At 40.9% G+C, this 22,448-nt stretch overlaps 1 protein-coding gene across 3 annotated transcripts; it reads left to right on the top strand.

Moving 5' to 3' along the window:
* The first annotated feature begins 64 nt into the window (after positions 1-64).
* CCNA1 (cyclin A1) lies at positions 65-21,172 on the top strand. Of its 3 annotated transcripts, none has more exons than XM_036300363.1 (9): positions 65-196; positions 918-1,100; positions 13,346-13,592; positions 16,065-16,189; positions 16,630-16,853; positions 17,968-18,172; positions 19,354-19,467; positions 20,453-20,586; positions 20,910-21,172. In XM_036300363.1, the coding sequence occupies exons 2-9, from the start codon at positions 939-941 to the stop codon at positions 20,959-20,961; spliced, it is 1,263 nt and encodes a 420-aa protein (XP_036156256.1). In that variant the 5' UTR covers positions 65-196; positions 918-938; the 3' UTR covers positions 20,962-21,172. The 3 variants fall into 3 exon arrangements, with proteins under 3 accessions (XP_036156256.1, XP_036156255.1, XP_036156254.1); XM_036300362.1 differs by lacking the exon at positions 65-196 and adding an exon at positions 346-680; XM_036300361.1 differs by lacking the exon at positions 65-196 and having other exon boundaries at positions 347-1,100.
* Positions 21,173-22,448: the final 1,276 nt, after the last annotated feature.

Here is a 22,448-nt window from a genome sequence, read left to right as displayed (position 1 = left end):
CCTCCCAAAGCCAGAGCCGTCGCGGGGTGGGCCACTTTCCTTCCTCCCAGGCCCCGGGCGCCGGCCGGCAGGGGCGCAGTGCCCACTGCGACCGCCCACCAGGCGGCTGGGCCGCGCGGAGGAGCCGGAGCCGCTGCCGCAGGCCCCGCCCGGCCTTGAACGCCCAGGGGCAGCGGCCCGGCCTCGGAGCCGGCGGGTGAGCAGGCGGGTGTGGGGCGCGCAGGCCCACAGGCGCCCGCGAGGCCCGGCCGCGCCGCTGATTGGCCGGTCAGAAGCCGCGGCGCGGGGGGGAGGGGCGGGGCGCGGTGGTGATGGCGAAACTAACCAGCGCTGAGCGCCCAGGCCGGCCGGGCGTCCGCCTCTCCGCCGGGATCCGGCTGCTTCTCGCCCCCTCGCCCCTCGCCCCTCGCCCCCCGCCCCGCTCTGGCGGCCCCTCGCCCCCAGGCCCCCAGCGCACTTGCTAGGTGTTGGGGGCACACGTGCCTAAGGCCGGGAAGAGCGAGGCCCGCTGCGGGGCCGGGGAGCGCCCTGCCGGTCACGGGGACGGCCATGTTCTTTCCCGCAGTGCTGTATTCTCGGTCTTTGCCGGCCGGAGCGGCGGGGGATGAGCCTCAGCGGAGAAAGACCCGCCCTTGTTTAGACCCCCAAGAAACGTGGAGCCTTAGTCTCCTGGCTTGGAGGTCTGTCAGGCTGCTCTCTCCTCCCATGTCTTGGAAGAAAGCCTCAACGGATTCAAGTCGCTGTTTTGGTTCAAAGCAGCTTTGATAGCTTATGCCCCGTGGCTAGCGTCCTTTCAGCCCTAATCATTGCTGGGAAGGTCATCGTTTCAGTGCTGCCCCTTAGAGATTCCCTGCATGCTTGGAGCCCCTGGGAAGAGGTTGACTAACTGGCTTGTCTATTTCTCCCTCCTGAGGCAGCAGCCTGTGGACACTGAGGTGATGCATCTCAGCAGCTCCAAGAGCAGAGTAGTCCTGGCTCCAGTGTCCCGAGGTCCTGATGTCCGTCAGACGACGAGAGCTCAGCTTGGCCAGGACCCCCCACAAAGAACAGTGCTAGGGGTGCTAACTGAGAATGGGCAGTTCAGGAAGACCTGTGACCAGGTAATGATGAGAAGCGCTGGGGAAGCTGCTTGTTGAGAAGAGCTCTCCTGTCATGGTGGGAGGTGGGTTTCTCTTGTAGCTTTATTTACAAACTCTCCTTGAGTATTTCAGCCCTGGAATCTGGATTATTGGGACATTGAATATTTTAACATCATCTTATTGGGCCCTTTTTACACCTAGAAATAGTGAATAAATCTTTCCCCCCCAAAATCGAGGAAATAGGTCTTGGAACTATTTGGATTAAGTATATGTAAAGTCATTTACATGCTGGCTAAAAGGAAATGTGAATATCCCCAAAGAAACTATAGAACTGGGGTTACTCCAGGTCAGAGTGGTGTGCAGACTGATCTAGACTGTGCCTGAAGCAATCCTGGATAATTTTCACCTTGTTCATTGGAGAGTGTTTAAAATTAGGATTGGATCAGGCTAGACTAGATTATTTCAAAAAGTGATTTAAAAGCAGACATCTCCCCAGTACTGATAAAGTTCAGTTGGCCATTAGATATTGCTTAACTGATTCCTTAGAATTAGATTGAAAACTAATTCAGACATTTAAATACAAAGGAGGGGTTTGGATCCTTAAGAATGGATTTTCAGGTTTAAAAAAAAAAAAGCTTTCCCAAGTCTGTTATTAGACAAAATCCTGATAACAGTGCTTTTTAAAGCCTTTTTGCACATTTGTAGTGGAATAATGCTGGCATTAGTCCAGTGAGGTAGGTAGGCTAGATATCATTTCCATTTTTAAAAAATACATATTTTTATTTATTGCTTTTAAAGAGAGAGAAAGGGAGAAAGGGGGGGGGGAGAAAGAGAAAGGGACATTGATTTGTTCCATTTATTTATACATTCATTGGTTGTTTCCTGTGTGTGCCCTGACTGGGCATCAAACACACAACATTGGCATATTGGGATGATGCGCTAACCCACTGAGCTATCAGGCCAGGGCTATTCTTTCCATGTTATAGGTGAAAAAATTTAAGAGGGAAAGAAAGGCCAAGGGTGAGGCAGCGGGAGAAGGCATAGTAGAGGAGACCAGATTAGAAACCTCTCATCTACTGACGTGACCATTCAAGCATTTTTGTGGCATCTTATTAGTTGGAGAAAAATACCCGAAGTGATCTGTTTAAAGCTTTGGAAAAAATTCAGAAGTTGTTTTTAACAAACTTAATTTGTTTAGCAGCGTTTGCTTTTTTAAAATTAAAGTCTAAAACCTGGTTATTATGAATTGGCAGTATGCCTTTGCTGACAGGTCTAACCTCTTACATTGCCTGATACTACCTCTACATTTCCCTGCTTGATTCTTCTACAACCTTCTTAGAAATCTATTTTACATCTCTGCTTCTCTCTTTAATGCTTCACAACCTCCACCTCAGTTAATGGCTTTGTATTCTATTTCCCTAAAAATATGAAAGCAACCAGAAGAGAATTTCCATATGCTTCCATGTGCCATATACTCTGTCATCCAGATCCTGCTACATGACTCACGTTTCTACTCATATGCAAGATGAACCCCTATTTGTATAGTATACCTTACTCTTATTTTTTTCTTCTCGGTTTTTTTTTTCTCTACTGGGTCAAACACATAAGCAAATATAATTTTTCCATCTTAAATATCTTTCAACTACAAAGCTCTTTGCAATGCCTGTCTCATTTATAGAAATATTTCTTTAGAGTTTGTTTGTCCCATCCTCCATTAGGATGAGAATTTGGGATGTCAGGTTCACTGTTGTATTCTTGGTGGTTGGAACAGTGCCTAGCCAGGGTAGCATGCTAGTGTTTGTTGAATGAATGCACTCTGTCTCTAGTTCTTCTCTTGTTCACTTTTAACTCAATTTTTAGTCCTTTACACTTAACTGATCATTCTTTATTTCTAGCAATAATTTTATTCTCACTCAGCCGGAGAAGACCACTCTGTCCTGGATTTTCACCTAGCTCATTGGCCACTCCTCAGTATTCTGGTTCTTCCTTATCCTGTGTCTCAAAATTAGAGTGCTCCAGGACTTAGTATTTGATCTGAGTTTGTACCTAGTCCCTTACACTCTTCAAGTCTTTTAACATTAAGTGCCATGGCTCATACTTTTTATCTTCTGTCTTGACCTCTCAGCTATGTTGCAGGTTCACATTATTCAGCAGCCTACTTGACAGCTCCATTTGGATCCTTGGATCATACAATAGGCACCTCAAATGTGTGCAAAACCAACCCTAGCCCCAACCTACTCTTCCCAAATCTTATCATCTCAATAAATGCGATATCCATCCTTCCTGTTATTCAGCCTAAAAAACTTTGTCATCCTTGACTCTTGTTTTCCTCCTACCTCACATCTATTTTGCTGAAAAAATACAATTGGCTTTACTTTTAAAAGTGTCTAGAATATCTTCATTTCTCATCTTTTACTAATACTGCATTGGTTCAAAATCCTATTGTATCTTACCTGGAATTGGCAAGTTTCACAACTGAGCATCTTACCTTACTTGCTCTCTATACCTCTACATAACCAGGGTGAACCTTTTAAAACATAAATCAGATCATACTTTGCCCAGAACTCCCCAGTGGCTGCCCATCTCAGAATAGAAGATGATCCTTAAATGGCCTGTAGTAAGGCCCTACATAATCTGGCTTCTCTTTTCCTTTTGCTTTCTCTTTTCTCTCATGAACTACAAACACTACTGTTTTTCTCACTGTGCCCCATTTCTTTCTTTCTTTCTTTCTTTCTTTCTTTCTTTCTTTCTTTCTTTCTTTCTTTCTTTCTTTCTTCCTTCCTTCCTTCCTTCCTTCCTTCCTTCCTTCCTTCCTTCCTTCCTTCCTTCCTTCCTTCCTTTCTTTCTTTCTTTCTTTCTTTTATTTATTTTTATTTATTTATTTTTTTAATTTATTGCTTAAAGTATTACAAAGGGTATTACATATGTGTCCATTTTATCCCCCCGCCCTAGACAGTCCCCTAGCCTCCCCTATCCCCCAGTGTCTTATGTCCATTGGTTATGCTTATATGCATGCATACAAGTCCTTTAGTTGATCTCTTACCCCCCTACCTCCTGCCTCCCAACCCTCCCCGGCCTTCCTGCTGCAGTTTGACAACCTGTTTGAGGCAGCTCTGCCTCTGTATCTATTATTGTTCAAAAGTTTATAATGGTCTCTATTATCCATGAATGAGTGAGATCATGTGGTATTTTTCCTTCATTGACTGGCTTATTTCACTTAGCATAATGCTCTCCAGTTCCATCCATGATGTTGCAAATGGTAAGAGTTCCTTCCTTTTTAGAGCAGCATAGTATTCCATCGTGTAGATGTACCATGGTTTTCTAATCCATTCATCTACTGGTGGGCACTTGGGCTGTTTCCAGATCTTAGCTATGGTGAATTGTGCTGCTATGAACATAGGGGTGCATATATCCTTTCTGATTGGTGTTTCTGGTTTCTTGGGATATATTCCTAGTAGTGGGATCACTGGGTCAAATGGGAGTTCCATTTTCAGTTTTTTAAGGAAACTCCATACTGTCTTCCATAGTGGCTGCACCAGTCTGCATTCCCACCAGCAGTGCACAAGTGTTCCTTTTTCTCCACATCCTCTCCAGCACTTGTCGTTTGTTGATTTGTTGATGATAGCCATTCTGACAGGTGTGAGATGGTACCTCATTGTTGTTTTGAATTGCATCTCTCGGATGATTAGTGACTTTGAGCATGTTTTCATATGTCTCTTGGCTTTCTGAATGTCCTCTTTTGAAAGGTGTCTATTTAGGTCCTTTGCCCATTTTTTGATTGGATTGTTTATCTTCCTTTTGTTAAGTTGTGTGAGTTCCCTATAAATTTTGGAGATTAGGCCCTTATCAGATATGACATTGGCAAATATGTTTTCCCACACAGTGGGTTTTCTCGTTGTTTTGTTGATGGTTTCTTTTGCTGTGCAGAAGCTTTTTATTTTGATGTAGTCCCATTTGTTCATTTTTTCTTTAGTTTCAAGTGCCCTAGGAGCTGTATCACTGAAGAAATTGCTTCGGCATATGTCTGAGATTTTGTTGCCTTTGGATTCTTCTAGAATTTTTATGGTTTCCTGTCGTACATTTAAGTCCTTTATCCATTTTGAGTTTATTTTTGTGTATGGTGTAAGTTGGTGGTCTACTTTCATTTTCTTGCATATATCTGTCCAATTTTCCCAACACCATTTATTGAAGAGACTATCTTGGCTCCATTGTATGTTCTTGCCTCCTTTGTCGAATATTAATTGAGCATATTGGTTTGGACCGATTTCTGGGCTCTTTATTCTATTCCATTGATCTATATGCCTGTTCTTGTGCCAGTACCAGGCAGTTTTGAGAACAGTGGCTTTGTAATACAACTTGGTATCTGGTATTGAGATCCCACCTACTTTGTTCTTTTTCAGGATTGCTGCAGCTATTCGGGGTCTTTTTTTATTCCAGATGAATTTTTGGAGAGTTCGTTCTAGATCTATGAAGTATGCTGTTGGTATTTTAATGGGAAGTGCGTTGAATTTATAGATTGCTTTGGGTAGTATGGACATTTTAATGATGTTGATTCTACCAATCCATGAACACGGTATGTTCTTCCATCTGTTTATGTCTTCCTCTATATCTTTTTTCAACATCCTGTAGTTTTCTGAGTAGAGGTCTTTTACCTCTTTAGTTAAGTTTATTCCTAGGTACCTTAATTTTTTTGGTGCGATGGTAAACGGGGTTGTTTTCATAATCTCTCTTTCTGAAAGTTCACTATTGGTGTATAGAAATGCCTCAGATTTCTTGGGGTTAATTTTGTATCCTGCTACATTGCCAAATTCATGTATTAAGTCTAGTAGCTTTTTGATGGAGTCTCTACTGCTACATTGCCAAATTCATGTATTAAGTCTAGTAGCTTTTTGATGGAGTCTCTAGGGTTTTGTATGTATAATATCATGTCGTCTGCAAATAAGGACAGTTTTACTTCCTCTTTTCCAATTTGGATGCCTTTTATTTCTTCTTCTTGCCGAATTGCAATGGCTAACACTTCCAGTACTATGTTGAACAGGAGTGGTGAGAGGGGGCATCCCTGTCTTGTTCCTGTCCTTAGGGGAAATGGTGTTAGTTTTTGTCCATTGAGTATGATGTTGGCTGTGGGCCTGTCATATATGGCTTTTATTATGTTGAGGTATGATCCTTCTACTCCCACCTTGCTGAGAGTTTTTATCTAGAAAGGGTGTTGGATTTTGTCAAATGCTTTTTCTGCATCAATTGATATGACTATGTGGTTTTTTTCTTTCAATTTGTTTATGTGATGTATCACGTTTATTGATTTGCGGATATTGTACCATCCTTGCATCCCTGGGATAAATCCTACTTGGTCATGGTGTATGATCTTTCTGATGTACTGCTGGATCCGATTTGCTAAGATTTTGTTGAGGATTTTGGCATCTATGTTCATGAGGGATATTGGCCTGTGATTCTCTTTCATTGTGTTTTCTTTATCTGGTTTTGGTATTAGGGTGATGCTGGCTTCATAGAATGAGCTTGGAAGTGTTCCTTCCTCTTGAATTTTTTGTAGTAGTCTGAGGAGGATAGGTTTTAGTTCTTCCTTGAATGTTTGGTAAAACTCCCCTGTGAAGCCGTCTGGTCCTGGGCTTTTGTTTGATGGAAGCTTTTTGATGACTGCTTCAATTTCTTCCATAGTTATTGGCCTGTTGAGATTTTTAGATTCTTCCTGATTGAGTTTTGGAATGTTGTATTTTTCTAGGAATTTGTCCATTTCCTCCATGTTGTCTAGTTTGTTGGAGTAGAGCTGTTCATAGTATTTTTTAACAATCCTTTGTATTTCTGTGGGGTCTATTGTTATTTCGCCTCTATCGTTTCTGATTTTGTTTATTTGGGTCCTCTCTCTTTGCTTCTTGGTGAGTCTGGCTAGAGGTTTGTCAATCTTGTTTATCCTTTCAATGAACCAGCTCTTGGTTTCATTGATTTTCTGTATTGTTTTTTTGGTCTCTATGTCATTTATTTCTGCTCTAATCTTTATTATCTCCTTCCTTCTGCTCACTCTGGGGTTTTCTTGTTGCTGTCTTTCTAATTCTTTGAGTTGTAGAGTTAGATGATTTACTACCATTTTTTCTTGTTTTTTGAGATAGGCCTGTAGAGCTATAAACTTCCCTCTCAGGACTGCTTTCATTGTGTCCCATAGGTTTTGGATTGTTGTGTTTTCATTGTCATTAGTTTCCAGGATGTTTTGAATTTCTTCTTTGATTTCATTGGTAACCCAATCAATATTTAATAGCATGCTATTCAGCTTCCAGGTGTTTGAGTATTTTGGGTTGTTTTTATTGTAGTTTATTTCTAATATTATACCATCGTGGTCTGCGAAGACGCTTTTCATGATTTCAATCTTCTTGAATTTGGGGATTCTTTGCTTGTGACCCAATATATGGTCTATTTTTTAAAATGTCTTATGAGCATTTGAGTAGAATGTATATTCCGTGGCACTGGGGTGAAGTGTTCTGAAGATGTCTATTAAGTCCATCTGATCTAGTGAGTCATTTAGGATTGCTGTATCTTTGCTGATTGTTTGTCTAGAGGACTTATCCAGTGCTGTCAGTGGTGTATTAAAGTCCCCTACTATGATTGTATTGTTGTCGATCTCTCCTTTGATATCTTCCAGAAGTTTTTTTTATGAATTTGGGTGCTCCTGCATTCAGTGCATATAAGTTTACCAGGGTTATATCTTCTTGTTGTATTGATCCCTTTAGTATTATGAAGTGGACTTCCTTATCTCTTGTTATGGCCTTCACTTTGAGGTCTATTTTGTCCGTTATAAGTATTGCTACCCCAGCTTTCTTTTCCTTTCCATTTGCCTGAAAGATATTTTTCCATCCTTTCACTTTCAGTCTGTGTGAGTCCCTTCTAATGAGGTGGGTTTCTTGTAGACAGCAGATGTATGGGTCATGTTTTTTTATCCATTCAGCCACTCGATGTCTTTTGGTTGGAGCATTTAGTCCGTTTACGTTTAAAGTTATTATTGAAAGGTACTTGTTTGTTGCCATTTCTTTTTGTGTGTGGCTGTTTTCTTTCTGAGCTTTTTATTTCTTCTTTTTATACCAGTCCCTTTAGCATTCCTTGCATTGCTGGCTTGGTGGTGATAAACTCCTTAGCCTTTTTTTGTCTGTGAAGCTTCTTATTTCCCCTTCAAGTTTGAATGATAGCCTTGCTGGATAGAGTATTCTTGGATTCAGTCCTTTGCTTTGCATCACTTTGTAAATTTCCGTCTATTCTTTTCTGGCCTGATGTGTTTCTGTTGAGAAATCATTTGACAATCTAATGGGATATCCCTTGTATGTAACTTTCTGTCTCTCTCTTGCAGTCTGTAAGATTCTCTCTTTGTCCTGAACATTTGCCATGGTAATTATGATGTGTCTTGGTGTGGGTCTTTTCGGGTTCACCTTGTTTGGGACTCTCTGGGCTTGTGTGACTTTTTTCTTCCCCACCTCAGGGAAGTTTTCTGCTATTATTTCTTCGAATAGGTTTTCTAATCCTTGTTCATCCTTCTGTTGTTCTGGTACCCCTATTATTCGTATGTTGTTTTGTTTCATGTTGTCCCAAACCTCCCTTAGGCTCTCCTCCTGTCTTTTAATTTTTTTCTCCAATTGCAGTACATTTTGGGTGTGTTTTGCTTCCTTGTCTTCTAATTCACTAATTCGGTCCTCCGCTTCTCCTAGTCTACTGTTGATACTTTCAATGGAGTTTTTCATTGCAGCTATATTACTCTTCATTTCTTCTTGGGTCTTACTTAAGTTGTTGATTTTTTCATCTGTTTCTTCTAGCATCTTCCATATGTTATCGATTTTTTCATCTGTTTCTTCTTGCTTCTTGCAGAGGTTGTCGATTTTTTCCTCCATCCGGTTTATGCACTCTAGGACCCTTATTCTGAATTCTTTTTCTGTCATGTTGCATGCCTCTGTATTACTCAGCTGCTTTTCTGGAGAGTCCTCCTTCTCTTTCCTTTGGGGGTTTCTTTGTCTACCCATGTTTGATCTCACTGACATATCTAGACGTCGAGTCGTTCAGTGGTTGCTCCCTTGGTGGCAGTGACTCCTTGGTCTGTGGTTGCTCTTCGGGCGGTTGTGGTAGCAGCTGCTCTTCAGTTGGCAGCAGCTCCTCTGGTGGGTGCTGTTCACAGCTGTGGTGGCTCTTCTGGCTGGTGGGGCGAGGTTTCACGTATAGTTGCTGTTCCTCAGCAGAGGGTGTGGTGCTCAGTAGGTTGCTGTTGCTTGGATCTGCTGCGTTGATTTAAAGGGACAAAATACAACACAACAAGGCACCACGTACCAGGCACTATACACAAATATATTCACGATATTAATAACCCCAAATAAAGGTGACCACCCGAATTAAGAGAATTAGGGGATAAGGAAGAAGGAAGAGAAAAAGATAAAAGAGAAAAAAGAAAAGAAAAGTTGGGACCAAAAAAAGGAGTGCAAAAATGAAATTGGGAAAAAGGAGGGGGGAAAATACAAGCGAGAAAAGAAAAGAAAAGAAAAGAAAAGAAAGGGGAAAAAAAAAAGAGCGAAAAGAGAGAATGAAGTGGAAGAGGGGAAGAGACTTTTTATATGAGGAGAATACTCCTATAGAATAGCCACTAATCCCAACAAATTCCAGCAACAGCTCCCTGGAGATGAATGCAAACTAGAAACAACCAATAATATAATGATGAAAATAGAATGGAGAACACTAATCCCAAAATAAAATAAAGAGAAAATAAAATGGCACTTTAAAAAATGGTAAAATGGTAGCAGTAATAATACTGGTTAAAAATAAGAAGGTAGTAATTAAAAGGGTAAAATCAGGTAATGGAAAAAGAAGAAAAAAAAAAGAAAGAAAAAAAAAGAAAAAAAATTGGTTTCTTAGTTAAAAGGTGAAAAAAGAAAAAAAAAATTGCAGTAGTGAAGGTCCTTTGGTTCTTCTATTCTTCAGTGTCGCTCGCCTTAGACCTGCCAGGTATTCAGGAGAGTGTTGAGTTTCCCTGCAATACACTGTTCCTCTGTGTTGTAAACCACAGTCCTTATTTTAAAGTAGGCCGCATTTGTTTCCCAGACTGCCTTATTTTGTGTTTAGCAAAGAGTCAGTTTGTGGGTCACCCTCTGGGTGGCAGTGTTCTGGGGTTGGCCTCTGAGGCTATAGGGCCTCTCTGTCCAGTGGAAGTTCACTGCCCAGAGCTGGCTGCGTAATAGTTAGTTACCGGCGCTGTGTTGTTGCTGGGATTGAAAATCCCTCTATAGGCCAGACCCTGTTAACTCCCAGGGACTGATCAGGTTATTTTAATCCTTGATCTCGTTCAGGGTGGAGTCTGGGTGTGGCTGTGCTCCTTGCCTGGGGGGTGGGGGGAGGAATCTCACTCTCCAGAGAGAATGGCTGCCCCAGTCCTGGGCTCAGGGGTGTCCCAGCACTCAATTCGCTGCCAACCCTCCCGGCCCCCCCTCTCTCCTCAGTCTCTCCACAGATTCCACTCCTCCGCACACTCTCCCTCTCTTCAGCACAGGTGAGTGTCTGTATCCGAAATGTCCCATGAACAGGATTCAGTGAAAACAAACAAACAAACGCCGGCCGCGGAAACGGGGTAGGCTTGGTTTCTGTAAGCTTCTTCTCTTACGAGGACTGCATGGTCTGGTCAGCTCTTCAGGCTGCCCCCTTTAGGCTCAGTCCTCAGTGATCACAGAACCCAGCTCTCAATTCCCCCGGCGGCGCCAGGTATCCCGCAGTTCTCCTTTCCCCCCGTCAGGGGCTGTGCCTGTCCCAAGGGACGCGGCTGTGTGCCACATGGTCTCCCTCCGACTCTCTGGGCTCAGAGGTCTGGCAAATTTTCCTGCCCAAATCCCTGGTTTTTTTACCTTTCCAGGGGAGTTTTGCTCTTCCTGGCTGCAAACCGTCTCACCAGCTGAGTAATTTCGCCAATTCGGTGTGGGTGCTATTAGTTTCAGCTGCTCGCTCCATTTGCTCCAGGACATGACCTGGGACGCGTCTGCCTATATCGCCGCCATCTTCCGTGTCCCCATTTGTTTCTTGATGTGCCTCTTAAGACACACTTCAACATCAGGACATGTACCCAGGCTGTTCCCTCTGCCCAGAATGCTCTTCCCTTTTTTATCTGTGTAACTTACTCTCTTAGCTTGTTCATATCTTTGTCTAACTTTTATCTTCAGGGGGCTTTCCCTGGCCACATTGTTTAAAATGGCAATGACTCTCTTTTCTCTCTGTTCTTCTTCTCCAAAGCACTTAACATTTGATCTACTATGTCTTTTTCTTATTTGTCTTTCTCCTATCCTCCCAACTAGATATAAACTCCATGAGGGCCGTTTGTTTTGAACGTTTAGTTCCTTGCTAAATTCTGGGCACCTAGAACAATGTCTGGCACATACTGGATGCTCAGTAAATGTGTAATGAATGTATGTCTTGATCCATTTACTATATATATATATACACACACACACCCGCACACATATATATATACACGGCAAAAGTCAAACATGGTAATAATTTGGAATTATGATTATCTGGTTATAGTAACTTGTGTTTTTGGTCCTTTATAGTTCTTGTGATTTTACCAGAATTACCATAAAGAATTTTTTTCTTTCCTTGGCCAGGTGGCTCAGTTAGTTGGAGAGTCATCCCGTACACCTAAAAGGTTACAGGTGCTGTTCCTGGTCACAGTACATACCTAGATTGCGGGTTCAATCCTGTAGGGGAGGCAGCTGATTGATGTTTCTTTTTCTCTCTCTCCTCTCTCTCTCTCCCCCTTCCACTTTCTCTCTAAAAATCAATAAATTTATCCTCAAGTGAGGATTAAAAAAAGAACTTTTTTCTTACTAGTGTAGACATAAACCACATATTTAATTTACTAGATGGAAGGGAAAGTATGGAAACACATAACTTGAAAAGAGTCTCAACAGTAAACACCAAGATACTATATAATAAAGAAGTAATATGCAAATTGACCATCATGCCCTCGCACAAGATGGCTGCCCGGGGAGGGCAGTGGTGGGCAATCAGGCCAGCAGGGGAGGGAAGTTGGGGGTGACCAGGCCTCAGGGGAGGGCAGTTGGGGCAACCAGGTCTGCAGGGGAGGGCAGTTGAGGGGGACCAGGCCTGCAGGGCAGTGCAGTTGGGGGCCACCAGGCCGGTAAGGGAGGGCAGTTGGGTGTGGCAGGGGAGGACAGTTGGGGGCAATCGGGCCAGCAGGGAAGCAGTTAGGCATCGATCAGCCAGGTAGGGGAGTGGTTAGGGGGTGACCAGGCTGGCAGGCAGAAGCAGTTAGGGGCGATCAGGCAGGTGAGCGGTTGGGAGCCAGCAGTCCCAGATTGTGAGAGGGATGTCTGACTGCCTGCCGGCTTAGGCCCGGGGATCCCATAGGGGGGTCCAGATTGGAGAGGGTGCAGGCTGCGTTGAGGGATGCCCCCCCCCCAGTGCATGAATTTCGTGCACTGGGCCTCTAGTTACTTAGAAATGATAAAATGTTAATGCAGTAGCTAGACCTAGCATTTGCATAAATATAACTTATATTCATAAAGCTTGCCCACCTGCCTTGGTTCAGCTGACCTTCAGGTCATCCAACATGACTCACCTTAATGTGCACTAGTATGTAATGCATCACAGTTGTTCACAGAGGGAACACACACAGTTGTTTCCATCATTAATGTTATAGGAATAAAGAAAAGGGAGAAACAATTGATTGACTGTTAGATTTCTCCATCATGTCATACAAAAAGATTCTATGTTAAGAGAATTTAGTAGTATGTGTTTCTAATATCATATTTCTAATTAACTGGGTATAAAATGGGAACTTTATAGGGGCCTGCTGACTTAAAGTTAACTTTTTAAGGGGGATGACTGTAGGAACTCAGTAACTATGCATCAAAAACTGTGCTGGGTACTTACAAAATCCTGTAATGCTATATAAGCATGAGAGCCGATTTACAATCCCTCCTCCCCCCTTTCATTTTGAAGAAGAGTTATAGTTTCTTTTTCTAGGATTTTTTAATTCCCTTTGATAAACATGTGAGGAAGATGAAAAATTTTAGATAGCTCTTTTACCAAATGTCAAATGTAGAAAGAGATAAGGGAGAAGTCATACTTTGGAAGCTTTATTTTCTGAAATTATATTGCAGAAATAGATATTTCAATTTAAGATTCCTCTTATTTTCCCATCCTGCTGGTTTGAGTCACACTGGTTCACATCACCTATTGGTCTTTGGGGTGGCCTTTAACAAAAAATCCTTTTCTAGGGGATCACAACAGTTAGGTGTTTCTCTGGATCAGAAAATGTCTTCCCTCAAGCTGGAAAGAAAGCACTCTCTGACTGTGGGGTCCACATGCCAGCCAAGCAAGGATTTGATATCTACATGGATGAACCTGAGCAAGAGGACAAAAACAGCTGCAGTGGGAAAGCGGGGATGGCATTTGAGGATATGTATGAAGTAGACACTAGCACACTCAAGTCTGACCTTCACTTCCTGCTGGATTTTAGCACAGGTAATCTGACTTACCTACAGTGGATGATAGGTACCCTGTATTCCTAATCACCTGCAGTATTCAATAGCATGTTACTAGCAAGAGAAAACCACGAAGTAATGACTGCCTATAGAGGGTTAGTGGAGAGAATGAGGTTTTTTTTTTTAAATTAAATCTTTATTGTTCATATTATTACAGTTATTCCTCTTTTTTCCCCCCATAGCTCCCCTCCACCCGGTTCCCACCCCACCCTCTGCCATTAACCACCCCCCCATCCTCATCCATAGGTATACGATTTTTTCCAGTCTCTTCCCGTACCCCCTGAGAATTGTCAGTCCACTCCCTCTCTATGCCCCTGATTCTGTTATATTCACCAGTTTATTCTGTTCATCAGATTATTATATTTTGTTCATAATTTTTATCTTTACCTTTTTCTTCTTCCTCTTCTTAAAGAATACCTTTCAGCATTTCATATAATACTGGTTTGGTGGTAATGAACTCCTTTAGCTTTTTCTTATCTGTGAAGCTCTTTATCTGACCTTCAATTCTGAATGATAGCTTTGCTGGATAAAGTAATCTTGGTTGTAGGTTCTTGGTATTCATCACTTTGAATATTTCTTGCCACTCCCTTCTGGCCTGCATAGTTTCTATTGAGAAATCAGCTGACAGTCGTATGGGTACTCCCTTGTAGGTAACTGACTGTTTTTCTCTTGCTGCTTTTAAGATTCTCTCTTTGTCTTTTGCCCTTGGCATTTTAATTATGATGTGTCTTGGTGTGGTCCTCTTTGGATTCCTTTTGTTTGGGGTTCTCTGCATTTCCTGGACTTGTAAGTCTATTTCTTTCACCAGGTAGGGGAAGTTTTCTGTCATTATTTCTTCAAATAGGTTTTCAATATCTTGCTCTCTCTCTTCTTCTGGCACCCCCATAATTCGGATGTTGGTGCGCTTGAAGTTGTCCTAGAGGCTCCTTACACTATCTTCATATTCTTGGATTCTTTTTTCTTTTTCCAGTTGGGTGTCTTTTGCGTCTTTGTATTTCAAATCCTTGACTTGATTCCTGTGATCCTCTAGTCTGCTGTTGGATCTCCGTTTAATATTCTTTATTTCAGGCAGTGTATGCTTAATTTCTAGTTGGTCCTTTTTCATATCCTTGAGGGTCTCACTAGATTTATTGAGGGTCTCACTAAATTTATCGGTGGTTTCTAGAAAATTCTTGAAAAACCTTATAAGTTTGGTTTTGAACTCTATATCCAGTAGTTTGCTTTCCTCCATTTCTGTCATTTGTGACCTGTTTCTTTGTCTCTGCATTTTGACTGCTTCCTGTGTTGATAGAGTGGCTTTGTGTGTTAGGTGTCCTATAGGGCCCAGTGGCTCAGCCTCCCCAATTACCTGAGGTGGACACTCTTGGTGCACCCCTTTGTGGGCTTTGTGCACAGTCTTGTTGTAGTTAAGCCTTGATTGTTGTAGGTATCACTGGAGGAATTGACCTCCAGGCCAATTGGCTGTGAGAATCAGCTGTGTCTAAGGTGGGAGAACTTCTGTGCTGGAGACACCTTTATGGGGCAAGACTTGCTTCAGTGGGGCTTTGGTGCTCACTGAGTCTGCCCCCTGAGTGTGTCCCTTATGGATCTGAGGAGTTGTAATCTGGATGGTCCCACTCTGACCACTGGGTACACTGGCTCTTGGATCTCTAAGGAGGTGCTAATTTAGCCTCTGCCTGAGGCTACCCAGCAGGAGCTATGGAGAGATCTGCAGATTCCTCTTCTTTGTTTGGGGTTTGGAGGTGCCCAGATGGGTCTCATCTGTGAAGCAATGCAAGCTGCTGTGGGGCCTTGGGCCTTCTTTTGGATGTTCTGGGTCTCTCTGACCCAGCTGCAGTTTGTTAGGTAATTTTAAATTGCAGAGGGCCAGGCCATTCATATGCAAAAGCCTCTGGGCACAGCTTGGGTGGGGCCGGTTCTCAGGGAATCAACAGGGCGGAGCAAACAGCTATGGCTGATCCTCAGTCCTACCGTAAGAGGCCCTGGGTCTCAGTGTCCCGGTAATCTCTGCAAGCTTCTCTGAGAGAAAGCTGCCCTCGAGTTCTGCCCGATGCTAGACAGTCCAGTTTCTCCCCGTATGTGTCTGGGTCCCCAGAGACTCGCTCAGAACTGGAGTTCAGAGCAGTTGGGAACTTGAGACTCCCTCCTGATTGAAAAAGACAACCACCTCCTCAGTTGCCAGCCCTTTCTGCGTGCACCTCCGTACCTCTGCACTTTACTTCTGCACCTCCTCTGAGTCTCAGTGTGCTTTTCTCTTTCTTTCTAGTTGTAGAATTTCCACTCATCCAGCCTTCCTGTGGTTCTGGATGATGTCCATTTTGTCTTTTAGTTGTATTTTTGAAGTGGTTGTTCGAGGCAGCAATTTCAGGTGTTTACCTATTCTGCCATCTTGGTTTCTCTAGAGTGAGTTTTTAAATTAAATGTCTTACCTAATAATGTTGAATCCCTGCAGTTTCCCCTATGCTGGTAGAGTCATCTCTTCATGCTCAGTCTGAAGATGCATCAGATTTTGGTACAGACATGATAAATGTGACTGAATATGCTGAAGAAATTCATCAGTACCTTAGAGAAGCTGAAGTAAGTTTTCCTAAATTCTACTTCAATTGCCAGCACCCAAAGCACTTAATATTAAGATAGTTATAAACTCTTGGCCATAACCATTAATGAATGGCATCTTATGACATCTAAATATAAGAATATCTATTAAAAATAATAGTTGTGAGGTGAGTAGCAATTACTTGGACTATTCCTCTATGACACAAATGGTTTATATATTAAGCATTTCACTCTTAGGAATAGTCCATGTTGCCATTTCCCTCCCTCTGTTATTTGTTACCTAATTGCATTACAGAACCAGAATTTCACACTTTCTTTTGTGTCATAGTAAAGATTTATTTGTGTTTTGATCAGTTTCCTTCTAACCTTTGCTCATGAGATTTTTAAAATAGCAGCCATACTGTGGCATGATCTTTACCATACAGCAAGTATTTAAATATCAAAACTCTTTCCCCAAACAGATACGATACAGGCCCAAAGCCCACTACTTAAGGAAACAACCAGACATCACAGAAGGCATGCGAAGGATTCTGGTGGACTGGCTGGTTGAGGTTGGAGAAGAATATAAGCTTCGAGCTGAGACTCTCTACTTGGCTGTCAACTTCCTGGATAGGTTTCTTTCGTGCATGTCTGTTTTGAGAGGGAAATTGCAGCTTGTAGGTACAGCAGCTATTCTTCTGGCTTCGTAAGTGTTCTTCAGCTTAAATAATGTGAAACTACAGTCTGTCAAAACACATGACTTATTCTTCATTTATTGAAGAAATCCAGTACTTAAAATTTATTCATGCCTTTTTTGATAAAATACCATCATTTTTATAGTATTTACTGAGAAACTGAACCTTACCACATGTTCACTCTTCAATGCAGATGCTTATAATACAGTTTCATGACCAAAGCGGCCATCAGCTCAAATTCAGGATGCAATTTAACTATTTTGTGGTGTAGTCTTTGGCTGTATTCTAGTATAAGTAAAAGTCCTACTTAAGGAAATTTTCGTTATATGGAAGCCATCTTCATGATCTGTTAAATGATCCATAATACCACAGTTTATGTGGATACAGTGAATAAATTATTCACTGTTCCTGTTACTATCAATCATTGATAATAATATCTAATTATGTGTAAAAGAGCTGGATTGTTGCTGCCTTTAATTAAGTGACCTATTGGTGAGTAGTAGTTTTCCTTTCTATTCTTCTAGTCTCAGATATTCTAGTTATTAATGCCTAAAAACTTGCATTAATATGGATTATGTTGTCTTTTGAAATAAATATGAATACCAAGTGATTAATTTCCTTTGTTTCACAAAATTTCCCTACAAAAGGAAAATAAAAGCAAAGAATTGATAGCGGTGAAACTGTATCATTATCATTCTCTTGGATATATAGCATCATTTGCTAATTCAATAGAGAAAGCTAAACATAATGTTTTTAAAAATCTAAGACTTAAGGAGTTTTTTTCTACTATGTGTTCAACATAACATTCTTTCCCACAAGAAGATTTTAATTAAGAGGAGTTTACATGTATGTCTGTCATTCAGAATCTTTCAGTATATCAGAGGCCAAAACTAAAATTCTTATTGGAAATTGTTTCTGTTACTACCTAGCAGTTAGTACAACATATCTTTGTAATATTCATGTTCTTGTTCTGGAAACAAATTCCTAGTATCTTCACAGTCCTATACCATTTAGTGATTTTTTTTTAAGTCTGCAAGGGTCATATGAGAGGCAGGGTTTTGATAGCACAGGAAGGAGAGCCACAGATTCCAAGCATTATTTCCAAAGATTCTTTACTTTTCATAGGAAATATGAAGAAATATACCCACCTGAAGTAGACGAGTTTGTCTATATAACTGATGATACTTACACAAAACGACAACTGTTAAGAATGGAACACCTACTCCTGAAAGTCCTAGCTTTTGATCTGACAGTGCCAACTACCAATCAGTTTCTCCTTCAGTACCTAAGGAGACAAGGAGTGTGCAGCATAACTGAGAACCTAGCCAAGGTATGCCATGTGACTGCCAAGAATGTTGGTGCCAAATTGGGTAAAAAGTAGCCTTTCCAATCATCCTTTAGTTCTTCTTTCCTTTTTAGTTTGTGGTTGTTTGTTTTGTTTTTGTTTGTTTTTTGTCGTGGTCCCAGAAAAACTTTTAGCAATGGAAGAGTGCTAATTTTAAGAACCCAACTTTGGGTTAGGAGACATTACTGTTGATCATGTTTGGTAGGCATGGGTTGTCTAATGACTCAACTCTTAAAGAAACTTAAGCTTGGGAACTATTCCCGTGTTAGATACAGACCACATGAAAGCAGTATTCTTAGGTGTACAGAATAGGAACAAAATAAACGTGATTTGATTTGACTCTAATCTCCTCCAAACATATTAAGTAATGAAGCATTATTTAGTTATTTGGAGTAAAGAACTTAGTTGAAGGCACTAAAGTACATATTGGTTTGGAAAATTTGGTTTCCAACCACTATGATTTAGTATATCTGGTATTTATGTGCTATGCAAACAGTGATAAGAAAATCTATGTAAATTTCCAAATATGTTTCTTCTAATCTGATAGATTCCCACTGGTTCTACCTCTGAACTGCATGATTTTGCCTGATATAAATAGCTTTAATATGCTCATAGTTTGCCTTTGGCTTAAGTCTATAGTCCTACTCCAGTGGCCAGAGCAATGCTACTTTATCTGACCAATATAAACCTATACTACTAGTATAACATAAGTAACCCATCACATATACTGTGTGTATTGAAATTTATTACAACATAAATATTATTCTGTTTGTGGACAGGCCTGGTAGTTATTAACCTAGTGAATAATTTGAATAAAAATAAGACACAATTGTTTCCCCTGACATTTTTTTTTTTTTTGAGAGAGAGAGAGAGAGAGAGAAAGAGAGAGAGAGGGAGGAAGGGAGAGGAAGGGAGAGGGAGAGAGAATAAGGTGGAGAGAAGAAGAAACATCAGCTGCCTCCTGCAGGCCCCCTACCAGGGATTGAGACCACAACCTGGGCATATGCCCTGACCTCATGAATGGAACTGGCAACCTCTTGGTGCACAGGATGACGTCCGACCAACTGAGCCGCACCAGCCAGGGCAATTCCCCTGACATTTTAAACTTTACTTGTAACTTTAGTCGAATTCCTAATTCCAATGAGCTTTTTCTTTCTTGTTTTTAGTATGTAGCGGAACTGAGTCTACTTGAAGCTGACCCATTCTTGAAATATCTTCCTTCATTGATAGCTGCAGCAGCTTATTGCCTGGCAAACTATACCGTGAACAGGCATTTCTGGGTAAGATTCTAATTACTTTTTTAAATTCAAGGCCTCTCTAAAATTTGTTCAGTAACTCTTTTTTAAAAAATATATTTTATTGATTTTTTACAGAGAGGGAGAGGGATAGAGAGTTAGAAATATCGATGAGAGAGAAACATCGATCAGCTGCCTCCTGCACACTTCCTACTGGGGATGTGCCCACAACCAAGGTACATGCCCTTGACCAGAATCGAACCTGGGACCCTTGAGTCCGCAGGCTGATGCTCTATCCACTGAGCCAAACCAGTTAGGGCCGTTCAGTAACTCTTAAGGTTTAGAATAGGCTGGCCTCTTACGAGTCTTGCCAGCAGACTATAACAGCCTTTGTTTGTGGCTTTGACTCAATGGCTTTGCTTTATGGAGACTAGAGATTGCAGGAAGTCAAGAAGATAGTGTTGACATGCTCATTTAACAGAAGCAGGCCTGGAAACCTCAATGTCTGCTCTCATGCAAGGAGGACCCTTGTAGTGTAAGCATTGACCACTTCAAGAAAAGTTGTTGACTTTTCCCCTAAAAGTTGTTCACAACCTGGGTCCAATTAAGATGGTCAGAAGGTTGGATTATGCTTTCAAGGGAACAGGGAATTTAATGTTGCCTCTTGGCCCAAGAAGGTGGTAAGATTGGAAATGGGCACTAGGTTTGATTCTGAAAGCTCACTTGTATGCTGAAAGAAGTGAGGTGTCTACTTTTATTTTGTTTCTTTTTCTGTGTTTGGCTAAGAAACTTTTATATTCAATATAAATAGGGAGTTTAGTTAAGTACATTATAAATGTACAATATGAGCAAATTTAGAACTCTGGTTATTTCTAATATTTTTGCCTAAAGTCTCTAAAGAAGGATTATGTTGTCTTTTGAAATAAATATGAATACCAAGTGATTAATTTCCTTTGTTTCACAGCTTTATCTTCAGATTTCTCATATCTTAAAACATTATATGATGCACTTTTTCTTTTGTCTTGATTAGCCAGAAACCCTTGCTGCATTTACAGGATATTCATTAAGTGAAATTGTGCCTTGCCTGAGTGAGCTACATAAAGCATGCCTTGATATACCCCATCGACCTCAGCAAGCAATTAGGGAGAAGTACAAGACTTCAAAGTAAGTTCCTGAAATTTTCTTATCTAGACTTACTCTTTAAAGCTTCAATAAGTCATAGTAATGAACAAACTATATACCTGGTGCTAGACTGGAAAAACAATGTTGCATGTTAAATTAAGAAAATCAGTTGAAAACAAACAAAAGAAAACAAGCAAAAAAGAAAATCTGTTCAGAGAGATATAGATTTATAATTACTTGTAGTATATAGATTCAGCTAGCTTCCTTCCTTTCTGCTAAAACTACTAGAAAGTTTTCTGTGGCCTGAGATTTTACAAAACTGAAGTCTTTGCCTTGTGCTGAACTTGCTTTGGGTCTCATTTCAGGTACATGCATGTGTCTCTCATGGAACCACCTGCAGTTCTTCCCCTGCAATAAGTTTCAGAACTGAAGCACTTTCAGAACTTAACGTCCATATCAACAAGATTGGTCCTCATTTTTATAGGTTTCTGCAGGTTGAATCATCTAGTGTTGGTACAATATAGATGACATATTTTAAAAAATATGAATGTATTTAGGTTCTCTTAGATTTAGTAGTTTGTAAAATACTCTAACATTTTGAAAGAATAAACACCTTGCCTTATGGCCACGTGTCAGGTGTCAGGTTTATTTACTAATTATCGTGGCTGACACACTTGCCTGAATTTTAGATGAGAGTATTAAAAATGTCATCTCAATTTTAAGAATTCTTCTAAGTTGGTTTTACTAGTAAAAATTTGGCATGTGTTAGAAAAAGCAAATTTTACCATAGGATGGGACTTCAGAATAATTAAACTAACCTTTTATGTTTATATCTTAGGAGATGCCCATGATAAAGTCTGCTCTTGCTCACATTATTCATGATTCTACATTTCACCTCACTACATACTTATGTATGGCTCCTGCCAACAACACTTAAGTGCTGTATAAGATGGGGAACATTCAAAAAATAGACAAGCACTTAATTTTCTTTTAAAGATTAGAAGGATAATCAAGAGTAGACTAGGCCTTAAAGGAAGGTGTTGCTTAGTAGGGATATATAAATTTTGTTAATTTCAAGATTGGCTAGGGAAGCTTCCTCTCATTTTATGCCAGTTTACCCTGGCCGACCACCTTCCTGTGAAACGTGCATGTCTCCAACAGTGCCAGTTTGGATCTTGACACAGTGCGTTTTCTTTCACTATTAATATTCGTGTTTTATGATTTTTGCTTCAGTTAGAAGGTACCTTGTAGAAATTGGTACTTCATTGTAAGTTATTTTGCAAAGGAAACACTTATCTCTAAATCCATATCCAAAATTTAACCTTAACATCAGGTCACGAAACCTCACTACAGTTGTCCGTTGGTATCTGCAGAGGACCCCTGTGCACACCAAAATCCTTGGATGCTCAATTCCCTTATAGAAAATGGTGGATGTACTTGCATATAACCTATATTTGCACATAGGGCCACACCAGGGTCTTCCTACACATCACTCCATTTATATGAATTCATCATAGTACTTGGCACATGGCAAATTCAAATTTTGATTTTTGGAGATTTCTGGGATTTTTTTTTTCTCAAATATTTTTGATCTATAGTTTGTTGAATTTGCCCATGTGAAACCTGTGGACACAGGGCCAACTGGATCAGATACAGAGGTCCAAACCCATAACTCTTATGTTCTTTGCTGCCAGTGATTTGCACATACCTCATTCTCACCCCCCAAATGCACCCCACCTGATTGCAAAGAACTGGGCTTCAGCTTTGATGTTCTTATTACATTTTTTTGTGTCCTTGTAATACTTAAAAATGTAACTGTTACCTGTGCATCTCCCACCACTTTAAGAAAAACAGCCTTCAGTGTGTCCCTTCTTATATCTCATTATTTTTCTTCCCTGTATTTA

This window comes from Myotis myotis, unplaced genomic scaffold (assembly GCF_014108235.1).
Source record: "Myotis myotis isolate mMyoMyo1 unplaced genomic scaffold, mMyoMyo1.p scaffold_m19_p_3, whole genome shotgun sequence".
Classification (NCBI taxonomy): Eukaryota; Metazoa; Chordata; class Mammalia; order Chiroptera; family Vespertilionidae; genus Myotis; species Myotis myotis.
The sequence above is the reverse complement of the archived record's forward strand: the minus strand, read 5'-3'. Positions and strand labels throughout refer to the sequence as shown.

What these genes read in the sequence shown, in the direction of transcription:
- CCNA1 (XM_036300361.1), top strand. Translation starts at nt 855, where the DNA reads ATGCTTGGAGCCCCTGGGAAGAGGTTGACTAACTGGCTTGTCTATTTC. An exon ending in CCTGCTGGATTTTAGCACAG is followed by an intron (nt 13,593 to 16,064) that starts GTAATCTGACTT and finishes GAATCCCTGCAG; the next exon opens with TTTCCCCTATGCTGGTAGAG. An exon ending in TAACTGAGAACCTAGCCAAG is followed by an intron (nt 18,173 to 19,353) that starts GTATGCCATGTG and finishes TCTTGTTTTTAG; the next exon opens with TATGTAGCGGAACTGAGTCT.